At 40.4% G+C, this 21052-nt stretch overlaps 1 protein-coding gene across 8 annotated transcripts in view; it reads right to left on the reverse strand.

Moving 5' to 3' along the window:
* Positions 1-21052, reverse strand: part of LOC126267471 (PC-esterase domain-containing protein 1A-like) — a 230704-nt gene that overhangs the window by 14150 nt on the left and 195502 nt on the right. For all 8 annotated transcript variants that reach the window (XM_049972746.1, XM_049972747.1, XM_049972748.1 and 5 more), the window contains exon 8: positions 8258-8331. In XM_049972746.1, coding sequence (XP_049828703.1) covers positions 8258-8331 — 74 coding nt within the window. The remainder of the gene's footprint in view (positions 1-8257; positions 8332-21052) is intronic.

Raw genomic sequence — 21052 nt, forward strand, 5'->3', positions numbered from 1 at the left:
ATGGAAAGCTGCATCAAACCAGTCTCAGGACTGAACAACAACAACAACAACAACAACAACAACAACAACAACATGTTAGTATGAAGACACCATCTCTCATAACAGTATAGGACAGGGATGGTTGGTGTTGTTCGCAAGCCATTGATGACAAGGAAGCAGAAATCCACATGAAGCCACCTGCTGATTTTTGTGATTCTGGCTTAGAAAATGCATAGCAGTACACCTGAGTGCAAGCAAATGTCACATGATGGTGGAATGACCACAGCCCAGCACATCTACCAGTTCTGGAGTACACTGATGTGTATCATTGTGGATTAATGTGCTTAAACAATCTCAATCAAACCACAAAGATCTTCCTAACATGGAGAATCAGTAATTTCAAAATTATCCTCCTTAAAACAAGAAAACAATTTTCTTGTCTTGACCTGTCCAACAGCAATATACCCATACACGACACAAAGGTTTCCAGCTGCATCCACTGCTGTCACCCCTCTATTGAACTCAAACAGAAGAATATGTCATTAATGTTCCGATTTCTTCACTTGGCACTCCATTTTCTAGTGTTCACATCACCATTATCTCCAAAGGATAAAATGACAATATATAAATTCAAACAGCAACAGTGAACTAAAAATGAAATAAGATAAAATGAAATAGAATTGATAAATAAACCCACACCAAACAGAATAGGAATATTCAAAACAAAAACTGTAAGCACAACCTTAGACACAAAACTCATCTAATATTTGTAGTAAGACGGTTGAGGAGCCATTTGTGTATTTCCTTCTCTAACCTTTTCAAGTCTGGCAAAAGTGAAGGTTATGGGGGTTTGACAGTATTTTTGCATCTGCTTTCATATACTTAGGTTTAACTTCAGCTAATTCAGCCAGTCAGGAAATGTTCCAATGAAAAAATGATTGGCTGCTTACACAAGTGACTTAATATGTTACTAAACTCTGAAGAACACTCTGTAATTTTATTTGTATTTTATTATAACCACTAGAAACTTTTATTTTAAATGTTTTATGCTGGACATTACTTCTCCTAATGTAATGTGGGTCAATTCATTACTTAAGTATTTGTAATGGCTCGTCTGAGGTATTGGCGGCATCTACATGACCTGACAACTCCATCTTTTCAGTAACAGTGTTTGAAATGTTGTAGTCTTGCAACATTTTGCACATGGTTACCAATGTAGAACTTATTCTTAATGACATATGGTTCTCCTCATCTCTGATTCATTACGTCCTGTACTATCTATTTTGTTACCGGATGTGACTTTTTTTTTTCTCCTAATGCATTTTCTTTGGTCTCCATATTATTGTCTTTAATATTTTGCAGTATGTCTTGTAATGCGCTACATCATGAACTTGACAACTGTTTCTAACTGACAGATACAGTTTCATTTTGGTCTTGCAAAATAGCTTTATTCCTGGAGTAATCCATGGCTTTATTGTATAATCTGGGTTTCTACCCCCCCCCCCCCTTTTTGGGGGGAGGGGGGTTTCAGATAAAGTAAGAACTCGATATATAGGTGTTTTATTTTTATTAACATCATGAGCACTGTATGTATCAGTTTAGCTCATGTCTTTGGCTACTGACTACACCCCCCCCCCCCCCAATCCCAACCCAGGAATCTCATAGCAAGATTATTTTTATCTTGAATGGCATTAACACGTAACATACAGGAACTTCATTCCTTGTAATGAGAGGCCATTTTGTACATAATTTTGTTCATTAGAGTTTCCTATACAGATACTATCGATAGCTGTTTTTGAGAAATTAGCATCCCTAGTAGGGAAATAAATTGACAGATGATGTAACCAACTTTAAAAAATTCTTACAAGAGAAGTTTTTAATAAAATCTACATCTTAAATCACAGGTAACCACAATTATACTTTTTTTTTTACTCTTAAATATGCAAATTTGATGTGTTAATAACTCACTTTGTATCTCTATTTGTCTGTAAGTATTCAGCGCACATTTTCTATTGCAAAGGATTTATTATGAAATTCTATTTCTATCGCATACTCTTCCATATTCTGCTCCAAGCAAAATTTATAGATATCTATGCTCTTAAATTGATGATAATCCCACAAGGAATGTGACAACTTTTCCTTTCTCCGTTTTTTCCTCTACCAGCCAGAATCCTCTAACATTAAATACAACTACACCAACTGCCACTGTATGTTAAGTGTTGCAAATTACATCAGTTTGGTGTTTTGATGATTTATGTGTTAATGCATATAAGTAGTTCACTAATTTTACTCGTCAGTCCTCAAATATCCTGATGCGATGAGGATAACTGGCATTTCACATTGACATATATATATGGGCGGAAATGAAATGTTTCACGATTGCCAATAATTTTATATTAACATCTGTCTGTACTGATGCAGGATGATAATTAAGCAGTTTAGTTATTTTCTCAAACTGAAGGTTTGTTTCAAATCTAAGGTCTCTTGAAAAGTGGTTCCTTCTGTGCACTCCACCCTGAAAAAGGTGCTGCTCTGGTATCTGTAACCACTAATACTTGAGCACTCAGGACTCTGCACATCCCCTATCTTAGGTTTCCTACCACTGTATTAGCCCAACCAGGTGACCTTTCACTTCCTGTTGAGATGAAGACTATGCTTATTATAATCTCATCTACTGATGGGTATAGAATCACATATTGGTGGTGTTCCTGACATAAGCCAGCCATTCCATCTCCAAACCAATTGTCCTGGTGAAAACTTCAAATGAGGATCAGGTGTATCATCTCATAAAAGATACAAAACCAATACTGGTCTGTCTCAATGTTGGTGCACTCTTTACCAGGTCATATGCACCACAATGTACTCTGTAGATAATATAAAAAAAAACACTAACTAAATTCTTAACAATAGGGTATACTGCAATCTGTGAAGTTGTGGCATGTCTTTTTGGGGCAGAACACACTAACAGCCAAGGACAGGGGCAAGGAACAACACACTCAACTGAACTAGGCACACAAATCATTTTCCCAAAACAACACTAGAAATACAGGGTGTTACAAAAATGTACGGCCAAACTTTCAGGTAACATTCCTCACACACAAAGAAAGAAAATATGTTATGTGGACATGTGTCCAGAACTGCTTACTTTCCATGTTAGAGCTCATTTTATTACTTCTCTTCAAATCACATTAATCATGGAATGGAAACACACAGCAACAGAACGTACCAGAGTGACTTCAAACACTTTGTTACAGGAAATGCTCAAAATGTCCTCCGGTAGCGAGGATACATGCATCCACCCTCCGTCGCATGCAATCCCTGATTCGCTGATGCAGCCCTTGGAGAATGGCTCATTGTTTCACAGCTGTCCACAATACAAGCACGAAGAGTATCTACATTTGGTACCGGGGTCACGTAAACAAGAGCTTTCAAATGCCCCCATAAATGAAAGTCAAGAGGGTTGAGGTCAGGAGAGTGTGGAGGCCATGGAATTGGTCCGCCTCTACCAGTCCATCAGTCACCGAATCTGTTGTTGAGAAGCGTACGAACACATCGACTGAAATGTGCAGGAGCTCCATCGTGCATGAACCACATGTTCTAGCAGCACATGTAGAGTATCCTGTATGAAATCATGGCGGTGAATCGAGGAAGTACAGTACATACTGACAAAACTAAAATTAGCTCTAACATGGAAATTAAGCGTTTCTGGACACATATCCACATAACATCTTTTCTTTGTGTGTGAGGAATGTTTCATGAAAGTTTGGCCGTACCTTTTTGTAACACCCTGTATTTCTAGTGTTGTTTTGGGAAATTGATTTGTGTGCCTAGTTCAATTGGGTGTGTTGTTCCTTGCCCCTGTCCTCGGCTGTTGGTGGTTCTGCCCCCAAAAGACATGCCACAATGGCACAGATTGCAGTATACCCTATTGTTAAGAATTTAGTTAGGAATTTTATAGTTGACAATGAGGCCTCAAACCCAGAAGAATTTAACTGACTTATGCTGCAACCATTTAATGATAACCCAGCTCCAGAGCAACACAGGTAAGCCAACTCCTACGCCAAGTGCAACACCCCATAGAAGAACAGACATTTGAATGAAAGGACAGCATGGCAGTGTGTTTCCCTTGTGGACACCATGTATGCTGCTGCTAAGAAAGAATGTGCAGTTTCAAAGACAACTACACCACAAAACATCAACCATTACAATAGTTCTCTCCATGCCAGTTAACTGCAGATTATAATAGTTGACCTGTAGGATGAAGTCCATTGCTGTATGCACCACTCCCTGAACACATCAGCTGTTACCTGTAGTTGTACCAAGGTACCTGCTGCTCGGCTAACCTCTGACTTCAGGAAAACTAAGCGAGTCCAGCCCAAAAGAACATGTATTGCATGAATAACTATCAATCATAAAACACAGCTCTTTCAATCTGTTGTTTTCACAGAATTTAGCCACTGTGTTATTCAAGTATGAGACTTCTTGCAGGCATTAGAAGTTCCAGGGCTTCGGATTCACAAAGTTATTCCAACAAGCATATGGAACAAAGATGGCATGGGGTACCTATTTGCTGCTGAAGATGATCTTATGTCGCCAACGTTAAATAGTCAAGTTCAAGCCTCAATCAAGATGCTCAGTTAAACTGTGAAGCTTTTGTTGACTGCAATCAGCTACTCAGCCTCAGAAAAGAAATCCACATGTGACCAATGATTATAAGCACTGTAGGTGGTAAAGGAGAACTTTGATCACTAATCGCCATGAGCAGCTTCATCTAGGAAGGACAGCTTAGTTTCAGTGATGATGACTACAGACAATGAAGGGGTGAAAACTGTTATCAAACTGCCAACAGGATCTGACCTGAACAGAAAACAACATCGGTGAGTGGCAGTCTTTTCAGATGCTTTCAAAACCTGAGAGGAGAAAAGGCAACCCAAGTGGTCCATGGTAAAAATACCATACCAACACTGGGGATCATTTACCAGTCAGCCAGTGCTCTCAAAGACTCTAGCTGAAAAATGGATAATCTGAGAGGAAATGGAAAATATGGTTCAAGTTGATGACACTGAATCTTCAGAGATTCCTTGGTCCTCTCTTGTGAGCCTTGTGAAGAAGAACGGCACATTGCATTTGTGTGTAGACTACAGATAACTGAACAACATTACAAAGAATGATGTCTACCCACCGACAACACCCTTGACTGTTTGAAAGCAGCAAAGTATTTGTTAGCTATGGACATGAAGACAAGCTACTGGCAATCAAGTTTGACACGGGCTGACTAGGAAGAGCCTGCCTTCGTAACTCCTGAAGGATTCTGTAAGTTTGTTTATATCATTTCAATTTTGTAATATTCCAGTCATCTTCAAACATATGACAGACCACCTTCTTCGACATCTTAAATTGATGGTGTGTCTTTGTTATCTGGATGACATTGTCATTTTTTTAAAAAAATATTTGAAGAACATCCAATAAACTGAAAAACTGCATATGCTGAGATTGAAGGCTTCCACTTGAATCTGGAAACTTGCCTCTAAATAGCACAAAAAATAAAAATCTTCACATTTTTAGGTAGCGGCGGTGGAGTCCGATGTGATGCAGAAAAAAAAAGAGCAGCAACAGACCTGATTCTCAGCACAGTCACAAAGTGAGAATTCTTCTCGGATTGCGCTCATACCACTGGTGATTCATAAAGGACTACTGTCGAAAGGCATGTTCTTTGCAGGAACTACTGCAGGGAGATGTCAAACTTTCCTGGAATGAGGTGTAACACAGATTTCCTTGTCCTCCTTTGGTCGTAGCATTGTACGACAAAAATCCCAAGACAGAACTTCATTTAATCATTTGTTGTCATTGGATATATGCATTTCAAGTGCAAATTTAGGAAAGTGCTGAAAAGGTGACAACCTAAGTTTCCAGAGATGTAATGCTCTACAACTAAGAAAGGGGGCTTTGTAGTTATTTGGAATACAAAAATGTTCTGGCCATGTTTATTTGGCAAACCATTCACCAGCGTGATTGACAGCGATTCTCTACATTTGCATACTAGTCTAAAGGAGCCATTGGGTTTACGGGAGAGACCGGCACTAAAGCGTCACGAGTACAATGTTACAGTGGTATACAAAAGTGGATGAAAACACTAGGACATTGACTGCCTTTCAAGGAATCCTTTGGTGGAACACAGAAGTGTGGATGAAATCTCCATCTTTGTTGCATTAAATGACATGGCTGTTGAAAAGAGGAAGATTCAGCACTGCTAAAAATCACAGGAACAGTAAAGGAGGAGGAACTGATCAAAGGAGGATTTCAATCAATAAATGGAACAACATTTAGCATGAACTATGATTTAATAGAGCAAAAAATGGTTGCTCATCTTCACAGCTTACCTACAGCCCACTGCCCAGAAGCCTTTCCACAATGCTCCAACATCTGGTCATCTAGGATTCTTGATGACTCTAGGCCGTATCAGATGCAGGTATCACAGGCCCGATTTCTACCAATCCATTAGACACAATATGGGCCACTGTAAGGAAAGTCTACATTTGAAGTACATGCCACAATTACCTCTGAGGCATCTGATACCAATCCCACCTGCAGCAATGCCATTTCACCAAACTGGTACCAACCTCTTTTGAGGTACCCGAAGTTGAAGGAATAGGAATAGTCTGCACTATGTCGCCCACTACGCAGTTGCCAAAGCTGTGGCGACTGCCAAAGCTCTGTAAATTGCAAGGATCCTTGATCTGAAGTAATTTCACACTGTGATATCACCACAGGAAAACAACTGTTTACCAGTGCAGATGGATGGTACCTCAGAATGCGCTAATACAACTTTGGCAGACATGCTCTTGTCATATGTTTATTTTGAGCACCACGACAAGAATGCAATACTGGCCATCGTGGCATATGCAGACAACACTCCAAAACAAGACACTACCTGTTTCGCACTGTTCTTTCTGCTCCATTGTCGCGAGAATAAAATGATCATGGATACACCGTTTCTGTTTCAACTGGGCAATACTCAGGATGACTATGTGACACCAGGACCGAAGAAGCAAGGCGGCTGGCTCACATACAGAACCTGGGCCATCAAGAGAAAAAAAGAGTACTGTAATACCAGTGACATACAGCCCTGGAGAGTCAGTATTGATTTTTATACCTCTGCAGAAACTGGGATTATTAGAAGTGCTCCTTTGGGCATATCATATCCTTTGCAGCTTGTTGGACATCACACATGAAGTCGAAAATTAAGACCCTTCATCAACTGAAAAAAAGCAACAGGACATCATTCATGTCCTCTGTATGAAGCCTTACTACAGACCAGTAGTGCAGATCGACAATGGGAGGTTCTAGGAAACTGAAGACCTACTTAACTATCGCAAAGCTTTGAAAAGCTGGGCTACCTTCATCAACACTTACCATAGGTAAGAGGATATAACAACATGACCAGACAGCAAGATCAGCCAGCACTGCCATACAGACAACCACTGACAACATCTAGATCCAGGATGCTGTAATCAGCTCCTACGAAGCAGTGGTTGCTGTTTGTCCAGGAGAATGCCACTTGCTGCGGTCCTGCAGGGTGGCACAATAGTTAGCATTGCTTGCTGCTGTGGTGCGGTGCAGGTTGCCAGTTCAAACTCAACCACCAGTATCTGTCTCAATCCAGGATTCCAGTTCTATTCTGGTTGTATGCTGGAGTTCAAAATAAAATTTCCTTTCAGTGGTAATTTTTGTATTTCACTGATGACCCTGCTTTTGGATTTGGAGTTACTGATATGTTATCAGTTATCATGGAAAAACTATAATTAATATCTTTCTTAATGCCTGCGAATTACCTGTATGACAAAATGGTAGTATTTCATTGAAGACATGACATACGCTATTGCGCAAAACTTTTTTTTAAGGTACTTAACAGCTATAAATCATCTGTTCAAAATGAAATTGAATACATAATTTTTCCGAATCATATCACGAATATTTCAAAGAACATTTCCAAGAACAAATAGTACAGACTACATCTCATTCTAGTACTGATGTATGGGCTGAAATCAATAACAATTAGTAGGCCAAATAAAAAATAATATAGTCATGAATTAATATCATTTGAGGTTTGATAGCGATCTTAAGTTGTGTGAAGGAAGTTGATAACACTCATCTGATGTGTGACCTACATCCACATAATGCACGTGTGTGTGTGTGTGTTAGAGAGAGAGAGAGAGAGAGAGAGAGAGAGAGAGAGAGAGAGAGAGAGAGAGAGAGACTAACCATGCAAATTACTTACCTATGTGAGTCAAAATCAAATTTGTTACATGCCGCACTGGTATTGGAGTCCAATGTACACCATCTGGTGCTCGCCTGGAACATTCAAACATTATGATTTGTCAAATAAAACATGCATTATTTTAAAGTAATTGCAAAGTAACTACATCTGTACAAAAACATTGATGATAACAACAACAACAACACCTTCTCAGTTGCAAGGAAGGTGGAAGAACCACTTTATGGCTTACCTATATACAAGTTGCATCTAACCTGAAGCAAGCAGTAAGTTGGTCAGTGTCTCTCCATCATAAATCCTCTAGTTCTAGGAAACTGGGTTCTGATCCCACATGCACAGTTCAGAAAGATGGCGTTGGTGGGAAGGATTCATACGGCACAGGCTGTGAAGCTGTCACTGAAATGAAGGTGTCGTGTTCGGCAGTGTGCTCAGCAACACATTGGCGTAATCCTATGCCAACCTATTTATGAGCCATCTAGAGGAATCCTTCCTAAACACCCAGAATCCTCAACCCCTCATCTGGTTCAGATTCACTGATGTCATCTTTGCAGTCTGAATGAAGGGTGAGGACAGCCTACCAACATTCCTCCAAAACCTCAACAGCTTCTCCCCTATTTACTTCACCTAGTCCTATTCAACCCAGCGAGCCACATTCCTAGATGTTGACCTCCACCTCAGAGATGGTAAATCAGTACTATGTTCATATTAAATCTACTAACCACCAGCAATACCTCTACTGCAACAGCTGCCACCCGATCCATACCAAGAAATCCCTTCCACACAGCCTAGCTACCTTTGGTTGTTGAATCTGCAGTGAGGAACAGTCACTCTCGAAATATACCGAAGGCCTCATTCAAGCCTTCGCAGACCATAATTATCCTCCCAATCTTGCACAAAAACAAATGTACCGGCCTTATCTTTCCAGCATCCCACCACCTCCAAAAATCTCATTGTCTGGCCACAGAGGAGCATTCCCCTCATAACTCAGTACCACCAAGGACTGGAGTAATTGAATTACATACTCCACCAGGGTTCCGACTACCTCTTGCCGTGCTCTGAAATGAGAAATGACCTGCCCACTATCCTTCCCATAATGGTATTCTGCCATCCACTGAACCTACACAATATACTTGTCCATCCCTACACAACCCATTACCTCGTGGCTCATACCCCTGTAATAGACTTAGATGAAGACCTGTCCCATACATCCTCCCAGCACCACTTACTCCAGTGTTGTCATAAACATCACCTATCCCATCAAAGGCAGGGCTACCTGTGAAACCAATGACGTGATCTACAAGCTACGCTGCAACCACTGTGCTGCATTCTATATGGGCAACCAACAAGCTGTCTGTTCTCATGAACGGCCACTGACAAACTGTGACCATGAAAAAAGTGGAGCACTCTGTTGCTGATTACGCTACCCAATATGACATCCTTCATTTCAATGTTTGCTTCACAGCCTGTGTCATATGGATCCTTCCCACCAAGACCAGCTTTACTGGATTACACTGTTGGGAACTCTCCCTGCAGTATATCCTACAGTCCCATAACCCTCCTGGCCTCAGGCTTTATTAGTCATTGTCCTCACCCATCCAGCCCTTTCCCTATTCCAGAACTACACAGTCCTCATTCCACCAATGCACCCAGTCTTTTAACTTCTCTCCTTTTCCGCTACACCCCCCCCCCCCCCCCCCCCTCAACGATCAACCACTCTCTGTCTAACCTAACGACTGCCCCTGGCTACCCTACACTATCCTCTCTCCACCTTGTCCCTGCATGCTCCCCAGCAGCACTTCACTGTCACCCACCCCTAACCTTACTATCCCTCCCCCTCCCTGGCCCAGCCTCCTCCTTACCCCACCCATTTGCCACTCCTATCATGCACTGCTGGTGCTGCGAGCTCAGTGTGGCTTCAGCTGCCAGAGAATGCAGTATGGAGTCAGAGTTGCGTGTGTGTGTGTGTGTGTGTGTGTGTGTGTGTGTGTGTGTGTGTGTGTCACCTGTTTTTGACTAAGGCTTTGCTGGGCGAAAGCTTATTGTGATAGTCTTTTTGTTGTGCCTATCGGTGAGTCAGCATCTCCGTTATATGGTGAGTAGCAACTACTCAGATGTACAGATGTGGATATCAAGTATTTTGGTACCTACAGAACTTTCAAAAGTAAAACAGATAAACCAATACTCAAAGGTATCACACCTACCAGTCGCCATTAACAAAAAAAATACTGAATTCAGTACTAAGTTTAAAATCGTTAAACAACAGCCTTATGACAAATCACCGCGAAGTAGGCAAACAACACAAAACTCTAATAAATTTTGATATACATGTCAACAAAAACAGCAGATGACAAAGAAACTGAAGAACACTAGGGGAAACAGCATCAAGAATATCAAATAATCATACCTTTAGTAAGATCAAGAAAAGAAACAGGGAAACAGTTGTTAAATATCCAGCACACGAATGGACAAACTAAAATGGACAAAGACTTGTTGAATACTGCAGAATGTTGAACATAAAACCCATGTCATTTCAAAAAGACTTCAACACAACTAAAGATTAGGCAAGCACCTAATTTAGTCATTGGTTAGTTTCCTATCAATCAAGTAGCAATATCCTATCTGAACTACAGAAATATTATTTTTTTCCAGGTGAAGAGGGTAAAAATATAGGCTCTATGCGCAACAATTAAGTTCAGATGCTGACTCCATAGAAACAACTTGTCTATATATTTGACTCTTGAAAAATCCAGACGTAATTCACAAAAGAACAATACAGGAAAAAGGTAGAAAATTGGCAAAAACTATGAAGAAAATTAACAGAAACAGCATGAACTGCAGAAACGGAGGAAGTACCCTGGGACAAACGAGGGAAGCAAAGAAGTAGTTAAATCACAATAGGTATTTAACCAATGGAGTAACAGAAATATAGTAATTAACCAAAAACTGTTTTTGGAAATCCAATCAAATTAATAAGACATGCTAGGGGAATATGAAAAACACATGAGGCTTTGAGGAAGATTTTAAAAAACTGAAATTTTCACAAACCTCAAGATCAAACTTCTAGCAAAATTGTATAACTGATGTTACTTGCCAGAAAAAACTGAAAGAAAGTCTCCAAGTCCTTTAAACAATAAAAGAATAATACACACACATACACACACACACACACACACACACACACACACACACACACACACACACACAAGTCAACTGTCCAAACACCACACACATCTGTGTGTCTCAGAAACATAATAAAATGAACTCAGTTCCTTGTTACCATAAAAAGTTGAAATTGCCAAACAAACCAAAAGACTTATCAACAAAGGGCCATGCCTGACTAATTTAAGCATTTCTGCTGTAAATCCATCCTCACCAACCTCGGTTAAGAAAAACAGTGCATTTTTTAAAATTCTAATTGTAAAACAGAACACACACCATAATGGGAAAATGACATTAATCCACACAGAAAGAGAGCCTGAACTGATCTAAATGACTATAGAGGATCATGACTTTTTAAAACCACGTAAATATTTTTATGATATCATCATCTTGACAGAACACAAAAATTTTGGCCCAACAAAACATTGTGAATAGCAAGCAGGATTTAGATCAAACATGTCTTGTTAGAGAAATTTCTGAGCCTTAAAAAAAATCTTAAAGCATTAAGTGACCTACGGCAAAAGAAATCTACTGTGTACATTTGTTGATTTTTCAAAAGTTTTGATGCAGCTGATCATAAATAGAATTTCAAATTTTGAATGAACAAGGTTTATTCCACAAAACCATTGTCATCATAAAATACACAAAATATTCGTTGGAGATATGTCGGAACAAACCTAGTCTAAGACAAGCAGATTAACACTTTAAGTATTTCAGACTGGGTTGGGGTACACTTAAACAAGTTGTCACCTGAATACTCCTTTCATACAATAAATGTTGTTTACTGAATATTTGGTTGATGTTAAGCATTATTAATCAGTGTCCAGCTAGTCTGTGCCCTGAATCTGTGTGCCTTCTTCCTCCAACTTGGCTCAGACTTCACCTCCTTACACACTGCATATAAAGCTGCGGAAAATTAGCTTCTTATTCTCATTCACTCCACCACATAAGAGGAAGTGGGCTTCAGTTCACCTTCTCACATTATCTTCAAAATTACATCTAAATACATGATAAAGCTACCAACTCATATACTGCCTCACTGTACTATGTACTAACAGATCTGATTTTGGACTTGATAACTGACAATTACAATACATTTATTAATTTTGAAACTTTACATTTTTAGATTTCATGGAGCTCTTTCCTCCACACTGCCTACTCCATGGAACTCCACCACCACCTCAGCAGGTACAGCAATCTGACTGCTACCCACTTCGGTAATGTCACCAGATTGTTAGCTCTAATATCAGCATATATTTAAAAAAAGAACCTGCCCCCATGAACCATGGACCTTGCAGTTGGTGGTGAGGCTTGCATGCCTCAGAGATAAAGATGGCCGTACCGTAGGTGCAACCACAACGGAGGGGTATCTGTTGAGAGGCCAGACAAACGTATGGTTCCTGAAGAGGGGCAGCAGCCTTTTCAGTAGTTGCAGGGGCAACAGTCTGGATGATTGACTGATGTGGCCTTGTAACACTAACCAAAACGGCCTTGCTGCACTGGTACTGAGAACAGCTGAAAGCAAGGGGAAACTATAGCCGCAATTTTTCCCGAGGGCATGCAGCTTTACTGTTAAATGATGATGGCATCCTCTTGGGTAAAATATTCCGGAAGTAAAATAGTCCCCCATTCGGATCTCTAGGCGGTGGGGGAGGGGGGGATACTGAAGAGGACGTCGTTGCCAGGAGAAAGAAAACTGCCATTCTACGGATCAGAGTGTGGAATGTCGGATCCCTTAATTCGACAGGTAGGTTATAAAACTTAAAAAGGGAAATGAATAGGTTAATGTTAGATATAGTGGGAATTAGGGAAGTTCGAGGCAGGAGCAACAAGATATTTGGTCAGGTGAATACAGGGTTATAAATACAAAATCAAGTAGGAGTAATGCAGGAGTAGGTTTACTAATGAATAAAAAAATAGGAGTGCAGGTAAGCTACTTTGTTGTGCCCAAGATAGACACAAAGCCAATGCCTACTACAGTAGTACAAGTTTATATGCTAACTAGCTCTGCAGATGAAGAAATTGATGAAATGTATGATGAGATAAAAGAAATTATTCAGATAGTGAAGGGAGACGAAAATTTAATTGTCATGGGTGACTGGAATTCGGTAGTAGGAAAAGGGAGAGAAGGAAACATAGTGGGTGAATATGGATTGGGGGAGAGAAATGAAAGAGGAAGCTATCTTGTAGAATTTTGCACAGAGCATAACTTAATCATAGCTAACACTTGGTTCAATAATCATAAAAGAAGGTTGTATGCATGGAAGAATCCTGGAGATACTAGAAGGTATCAGATAGATTATATAATAGTAAGACAGAGATTTAGGAACCAGGTTTTAAATTCTAAGACATTTCCAGAGGCAGATGTGGACTCTGACCACAATCTATTTGTTATGAACTGTAGTTTAAAATTGAAAAAACTGCAAAAAGGTGGGAATTTAAGGAGATGGGACATGGATAAACTGAAAGAACCAGAGGTTATACAGAGTTTCAGGGAGACCATAAGGGAACAATTGACAGGAATGGGGGAAAGAAATACAGTAGGAGAAGAATGGGTAGCTTTGAGGGATGAAGTAGTGCAGGCAGCAGAGGATCAAGTAAGTAAAAGAAGAAATATTGAATTTAATTGGTAAAAGGAAAAAATATACAAATGCAGTAAATGAAGCAGGCAAAAAGGAATACAAATGTCTCAAAAATGAGATGGACAGGAAGTGCAAAATGGCTAAGCAGCGATGGCTAGAGGACAAATGTAGGGATGTAGAGGCTTATCTCACTAGGGGTAAGACAGATACTGCCTACAGGAAAATTAAAGAGACCTTTAGAGAAAAGAGAGCCACTTGTATGAATATCAAAAGCTCAGATGGAAACCCAGTTCTAAGCAAAGAAAGGAAAGCAGAAAGGTGGAAATAGTATATAGAGGGTCTATACAAGGGCGATGTACTTGAGGACAATATTATGGAAATGGAAGAGGATGTAGATGAAGATGAAATGGGAGATACGATACTGCGTGAAAAGTTTGACAGAGCACTGAAAGACCCGAGTCGAAACAAGGCCCCAGGAGTAGACAACATTCCTTTAGAACAACTGACGGCCTTGGGAGAGCCAGTCCTGACAAAACTCTACCATCTGGTGAGCAAGATGTATGAAACATGCAAAATACCCTCAGGCTTCAAGAAGAATATAATAATTCCAATTCCAAAGAAACCAGGTGATACAGGTGTGAAAATTACCGAACTATCAGTTTATTAAGTCACAGCTACAAAATACTAACTTGAATTCTTTACAGACGAACGGAAAAACTGGTAGAAGCCGACCTCAGGGAAGATCACTTTGGATTCCATAGAAATATTGGAACACGTGAGGCAATACTGACCCTACGACTTATCTTAGAAAATACACTCCTGAAAATGGAAAAAAGAACACATTGACACCAGTGTGTCAGACCCACCATACTTGCTCCGGACACTGCGAGAGGACTGTACAAGCAATGATCACACGCACGGCACAGCGGACACACCAGGAACCGCGGTGTTGGCCGTCGAATGGCGCTAGCTGCGCAGCATTTGTGCACCGCCGCCGACAGTGTCAGCCAGTTTGCCGTGGCATACGGAGCTCCATCGCAGTCTTTAACACTGGTAGCATGCCGCGACAGCGTGGACGTGAACCGTATGTGCAGCTGACGGACTTTGAGCGAGGGCGTATAGTGGGCATGCGGGAGGCCGGGTGGACGTACCGACGAATTGCTCAACATGTGGGGCATGAGGTCTCCACAGTACATCGATGTTGTCGCCAGTGGTCGGCGGAAGGTGCACGTGCCCGTCGACCTGGGACCGGACCGCAGCGACGCACGGATGTATGCCAAGACCGTAGGATCCTACGCAGTGCCGTAGGGGACCGCACCGTCACTTCCCAGCAAATTAGGGACACTGTTGCTCCTGGGGTATCGGCGAGGACCATTCGCAACCGTCTCCATGAAGGTGGGCTACGGTCCCGAACACCGTTAGGCCGTCTTCCGCTCACGCCCAGTGGTGTCGCGACAGGCGTGAATGGAGGGACGAATGAAGACGTGTCATCTTCAGCGATGAGAGTCGCTTCTGCCTTGGTGCCAATGATGGTCGTATGCGTGTTTGGCGCCGTGCAGGTGAGCGCCACAATCAGGACTGCATACGACCGAGGCACACAGGGCCAACACCCAGCATCATGGTGTGGGGAGCGATCTCCTACACTGGCCGTACACCTCTGGTGATCGTCGAGGGGACACTGAATAGTGCACAGTACATCCAAAACGTCATCGAACCCATCGTTCTACCATTCCTAGTCCGGCAAGGGAACTTGCTGTTCCAACAGGACAATGCACGTCCGCATGTATCCCGTGCCACCCAACATGCTCTAGAATGTGTAAGTCAACTACCCTGGCCAGCAAGATCTCCGGATCTGTCCCCCATTGAGCATGTTTGGGACTGGATGAAGCGTCGTCTCACGCGGTCTGCACGTCCAGCACGAACGCTGGTCCAACTGAGGCGCCAGGTGGAAATGGCATGGCAAGCCGTTCCACAGGACTACATCCAGCATCTCTACGATCGTCTCCATTGGAGAATAGCAGCCTGCATTGCTGCGAAAGGTGGATATACACTGTACTAGTGCCGACATTGTGCATGCTCTGTTGCCTGTGTCTATGTGCCTGTGGTTCTGTCACTGTGATCATATGATGTATCTGACCCCAGGAAAGTGTCAATAAAGTTTCCTCTTCCTGGAACAATGAATTCACGGTGTTCTTATTTCAATTTCCAGGACTGTAAATTAAGGAAAGGCAAACCTACGTTTCTAGCATTTGTAGATTTAGAGAAAGCTTTGGAGGTGGTAGGGGTAAAATACAGGGAGCGAAAGTCTATTTACAATTTGTACAGAAACCAGATGGCAATTATATGAGTCGAGGGGCATGAAAGGGAAGCAGCGGTTGGGAAGAGAGTCAGACAGGGTTGCAGCCTGTCCCTGATGTTATTCAATCTGCATATTGAGCAAGCAGTAAAGGAAACAAAAGAAAAATTCAGAGTAGGTATTAAAATCCATGGAGAAGAAATAAAAACCTTGAGGTTCGCCGATGACATTGTAAATCTGTTAGAGACAGCAAAGGACTTGGAAGAGCAGTTGAACGGAATGGACAGTGTCTTGAAAGGAGGATAAGATGAACATCAACCAAAGCAAAAGGGGGATAATGGAATGTAATAGAATTAAGTCAGGTGATACTGAGGGAATTAGATTAGAAAATTAGACACTTAATGTAGTAAAGGAGCTTTGCTATTTGGGGAGCAAAATAACTAATGATGGTCGAAATAGACAGAATATAAAATGAAGACTGGCAATGGCAAGGAAAGCGTTTCTGAAGAAGAGAAATTTGTTAACATCGAGTAGAGATTTAAGAGTCAGGAAGCCGTTTCTGAAAGTATTTGTATGGAGTGTAGCCATGTATGGAAGTGAATCATGGACGATAAATAGTTTGGACAAGAAGAGAATAGAAGCTTTCGAAATGTGGTGCTACAGAAGAATGCTGAAGATTAGATGGGTAGATCACATAACTAATGAGGAAGTATTGAATCGGATTGGGGAGAAGAGAAGTTTGTGGCACAACTTGACCAGAAGAAGGGATCGGTTTGTAGGACATGTTCTGAGGCATCAAGGGATCACCAATTTAGTATTGGAGGGCAGCGTGGAGGGTAAAAATCGTAGAGGGAGACCAAGAGATGACTACACTAAGCAGATTCAGAAGGATGTAGATTGCAGTAAGTACTGGGAGATGAAGAAGCTTGCACAGGATAGAATAGCATAGAGAGTTGCATCAAACCAGTCTCAGGACTGAAGACCACAACAACAACATGAATTAAAACACCACCAAACAGTGGTGCGATCACCACTTATCGACTAGGGGGGAGTGGGGCAAGATGGGGTGGAAGGCAAGACGAGGTTTTTGCAAGTGCTGCCATGGCATATGTCACAACCTAGCATCGAATAGTTGAACTAGTAGGCTGTTGCTATGAGAGTGCCTGACAGTGCTGGCAGCCATTTTCAACAAACCATTTGTATTGTATACACCAAAATGTGTTTTCGTCTGTGCTGATGTACTTTTTCATCATTTTCAGACGTGAAAAGGTAAGAGAAGTAACTGTTTCTCGCACTCTTAAGTATTATCACTGAACACAGCGCTTTTTTAGCAATAAATTACTGCATGCAATGACTAATTGAATATATCCTTTGTGCTATAATATTAACCTAACAATCCCTGGGGGCAAGACAGGGTACACAGTGTTAGGTCAAGATGGGGTGCCCCACATGACACAACACATAATGCAAGATATCTAATTATATTTTTCATTTCCAGAAAATGGTTCGGACATATAAACGGAAAACAGAGAGGGGTTCATGGAGTAAATAAACTATGAAAAATGCTATCACTGAAGTAGTTATTATCGAACAGCAATGGCATTTCAGGTGCCTCAAACAACGCTTGAACGTAAGGTAAAAAATTCAAATCAGAATCTAATGAAGTTGAAAAAAGTTAATCTTTTGTTGTAAAGGATCAACTGGGACCATACAAAAGTGTATTTAGACCTGATGAAGAACAAGAAATAGAAAAATAAATTCTGTGTGTGTGTTTGTGTGTTTTTTTATTCATTGTGCCTATCTACCGGCGCTTTCCCGCTTGGTAAGTCTTGGAATCTTTGTTTTTAAGATATTTTTCCCATGTGGAAGTTTCTTTCTATTTTATTTACAAGAAATAGTTGTTTATATAAAGAATATGAAAAGCTGTTTGGTTTGACTGGTAATGATGTAAAGCGGCTGGCATACCAGTTAGCTGTGAGAAATAACATGCAGCATAATTTTAACCAGACCAAACAATCACCGGCAAGGATTGGCTTAGTTTTTGCTAAGAAACCCAGGTTTATCATTTACGAAACCTGAGCAAACCTCTGCAGCTAGAGCAATCACTTTTAACCCGTGCTGTTACTGTTGGATGGACATTCAACCCATATGCAGAGCCTGACTATAATTGATAGAGCAAGGGATAATGGTGTGGTCATCCTCTGTTTTTCACTCCACTGCACTCACAGGCTTCAGCCTCTCTATGTTTCATTCATGAAGCCTCTCAGCACGTACTATGATCAAGAGCTAACCAACTGGCTAAGATCAAATCCTGGTAAAGGTGTTACCATGTTTCAGATTGCAGATTTTGGGCAAAACTTTTCTCAGAGCTGCAAACCATGTTAACTGTGATAAACGTTTAAAAAAAAAACACCAGGAGTTTGCCCTTTCGAACCAAACATCTTTCCAGTTTCAGTGTTTGAAGCTTCTCTCACTAAAGACACTCTTTTAGCTTCAAGTGAGGTTGCTAACATCACTGTCAATAATGACCAAGGAGAGGCTTCAGCTGGCTCACATAAGCAGGTTATGCCAGAGATAAGCGATGGTCCTGTCAACCGAGCCAGTCCTAAAGAGCAAGTTGCACTTGCTGTAGGCCTAAGCCCGGGGTGCTCATTTTGGAATGATAATAACCCCAAATACCACACTACAAACAAGCAGACTTCTAAGAACACCACCAATTAATTAAGGTCATTTACTGTTTCACCTGAACAAATTATCCCAATCCCCCTTATCGGAAAGAAAAACATCCGAAAAACAGGCTACAAAAAAGGAAAAACTGTTGTTGTTACTAGCTCCCCTTACAAAAGAGAACTTCTGGAGAGTGCAAGTAAAGTTAAGCCTGGCAAAAAGAATTAACAAGAAGGAAAGTGTGCACATGAGAAGAATATTAAAAAAGAGTCCTCTGTTTGTAAAGGAAAATGTGGGGGGAAAAAAAACCTAATGACTAACTTGGCAAAGAAGATAAAAAAGGGGAAAAATGAAGAAGAAAGCACATCAGAAGAAGATGACACTGCATGGCTATATTGTGGCTATTTCTACTCGCAGTCAACAGAAGGATGGGTGTCATGCATCTCTTGTAAAAAGTGGGCTCATTGTTCATGTACAGGAGAAGAGGACGAGGATGCCAAGGTACATCATGTCTATGAATTTTACTCACAGAAAGACGATGATAACTGAATAACAATTAACTAAACCTAAAAGCGATTAAAGTAAAAATGGTTGAACATCTTTATCCTCCCTTAACAAGAATTATTTCAGTTAGGCCTATTGAAGTTAATATTTTGAGTAACTAATATAACCTTTTTTTGTCATACAGTGTTTTAGGTTAATGTTACAATTACTTTTTTTAAGTTAGTAGCCTATTTATATAATTTCCTCGTAATACAATGTAAAAAGATGATTTGTATTTAGTTATTGGAGTTATCTTTAGTAATTAGTTAATATTTTAAAGTTAATAGTTACTGAACTTTAACATAATATAATGTTTACTTAATCCATTTTCATTAGATATTAAAATAAATCTTTTATAAATTTGTAAACCTGTGTGTACTGAATAATTTAATAACCTTTGCCTTATACAGTATTGAGGTAACCCATCTTGTCCCCATCTTGCCCTCACTATACTTGGTAAACACTGAAAACATTTTTTTATAATAAATACTAAAATCTGTTTGTCCTAATTTTTTCTATAAACTCTAGAAATACTGAAGTTTAAGGTGGAATATCCGGTATTTTTATTGAGCATTTTGTAAGCCTACAAAAAATTGTTAAGTGCTTAAGTACCCCGTCTTGTCCCACTCTCCCCTACTCTCAGTCAAAAATATCTTTTCTCTGACATGTACTGCAGAACATGATACCTCTCATTCAAGGAATTGGATGTGTCACTACACACTTTCCATTACTATTAAACTGCATGTTTGAGAAAGCAATAACTGAGTGGTGCAAGCAATAATCTAGCCTTAAATTGACCATTCAGTCACATTTGGCAGAGGTAGAGGGGAATTAGAGACAAGCGACCTTCCTTTTACAGTCTCTATCACAAACATTGCAACACCCTTGAAACAAACTGTGGTAGAAATAATTTGTAAATTTCACTTGAAAAGACAGAACATATTAACTGAATTAAAGTACCAAAAGACATAGAAATAAAATATGGAAAGTAAAGAGTGTCTAATAATGTTAACACCTTGGTGGAATAATTCAAGCAGATTTATTTGAAAACGAGAGCTAATGAAGCCAGATTTATAAAAAAAAGGTTTTTTCCCAGATTTCACGGTTAAAAACACAATTTCTCCAGGATGAAATTATGTATAAAGCGGGTGAAAATACATCCGTGTTAAGTAACAGTACACTTTCCCTCGGAGCTGTAAAACCTATCAGTCCTTTGAATCGTTAAGATCTTATACCGGCAGAAGACATCCCAGCACTTTAGGAAACGAAATCCAGGAAAAACAATGCATTTGGAAAGTTGTTTGATGCGAGACAATACGCACAGAGTTTATTTTCGTATTGCGAAAGTATACAGGGTGTTACAAAAAGGTACGGCCAAACTTTCAGGAAACATTCCTCACACACAAATAAAGAAAAGATGTTATGTGGACATGTGCCCGGAAATGCTTAATTTCCATGTTAGAGCTCATTTTAGTTTCGTCAGTATGTACTGTACTTCCTCGAATCACCGCCAGTTGGCCCAATTGATGGAAGGTAATGTTGACTTCGGTG

Source organism: Schistocerca gregaria, chromosome 4, assembly GCF_023897955.1.
Source record: "Schistocerca gregaria isolate iqSchGreg1 chromosome 4, iqSchGreg1.2, whole genome shotgun sequence".
Classification (NCBI taxonomy): Eukaryota; Metazoa; Arthropoda; class Insecta; order Orthoptera; family Acrididae; genus Schistocerca; species Schistocerca gregaria.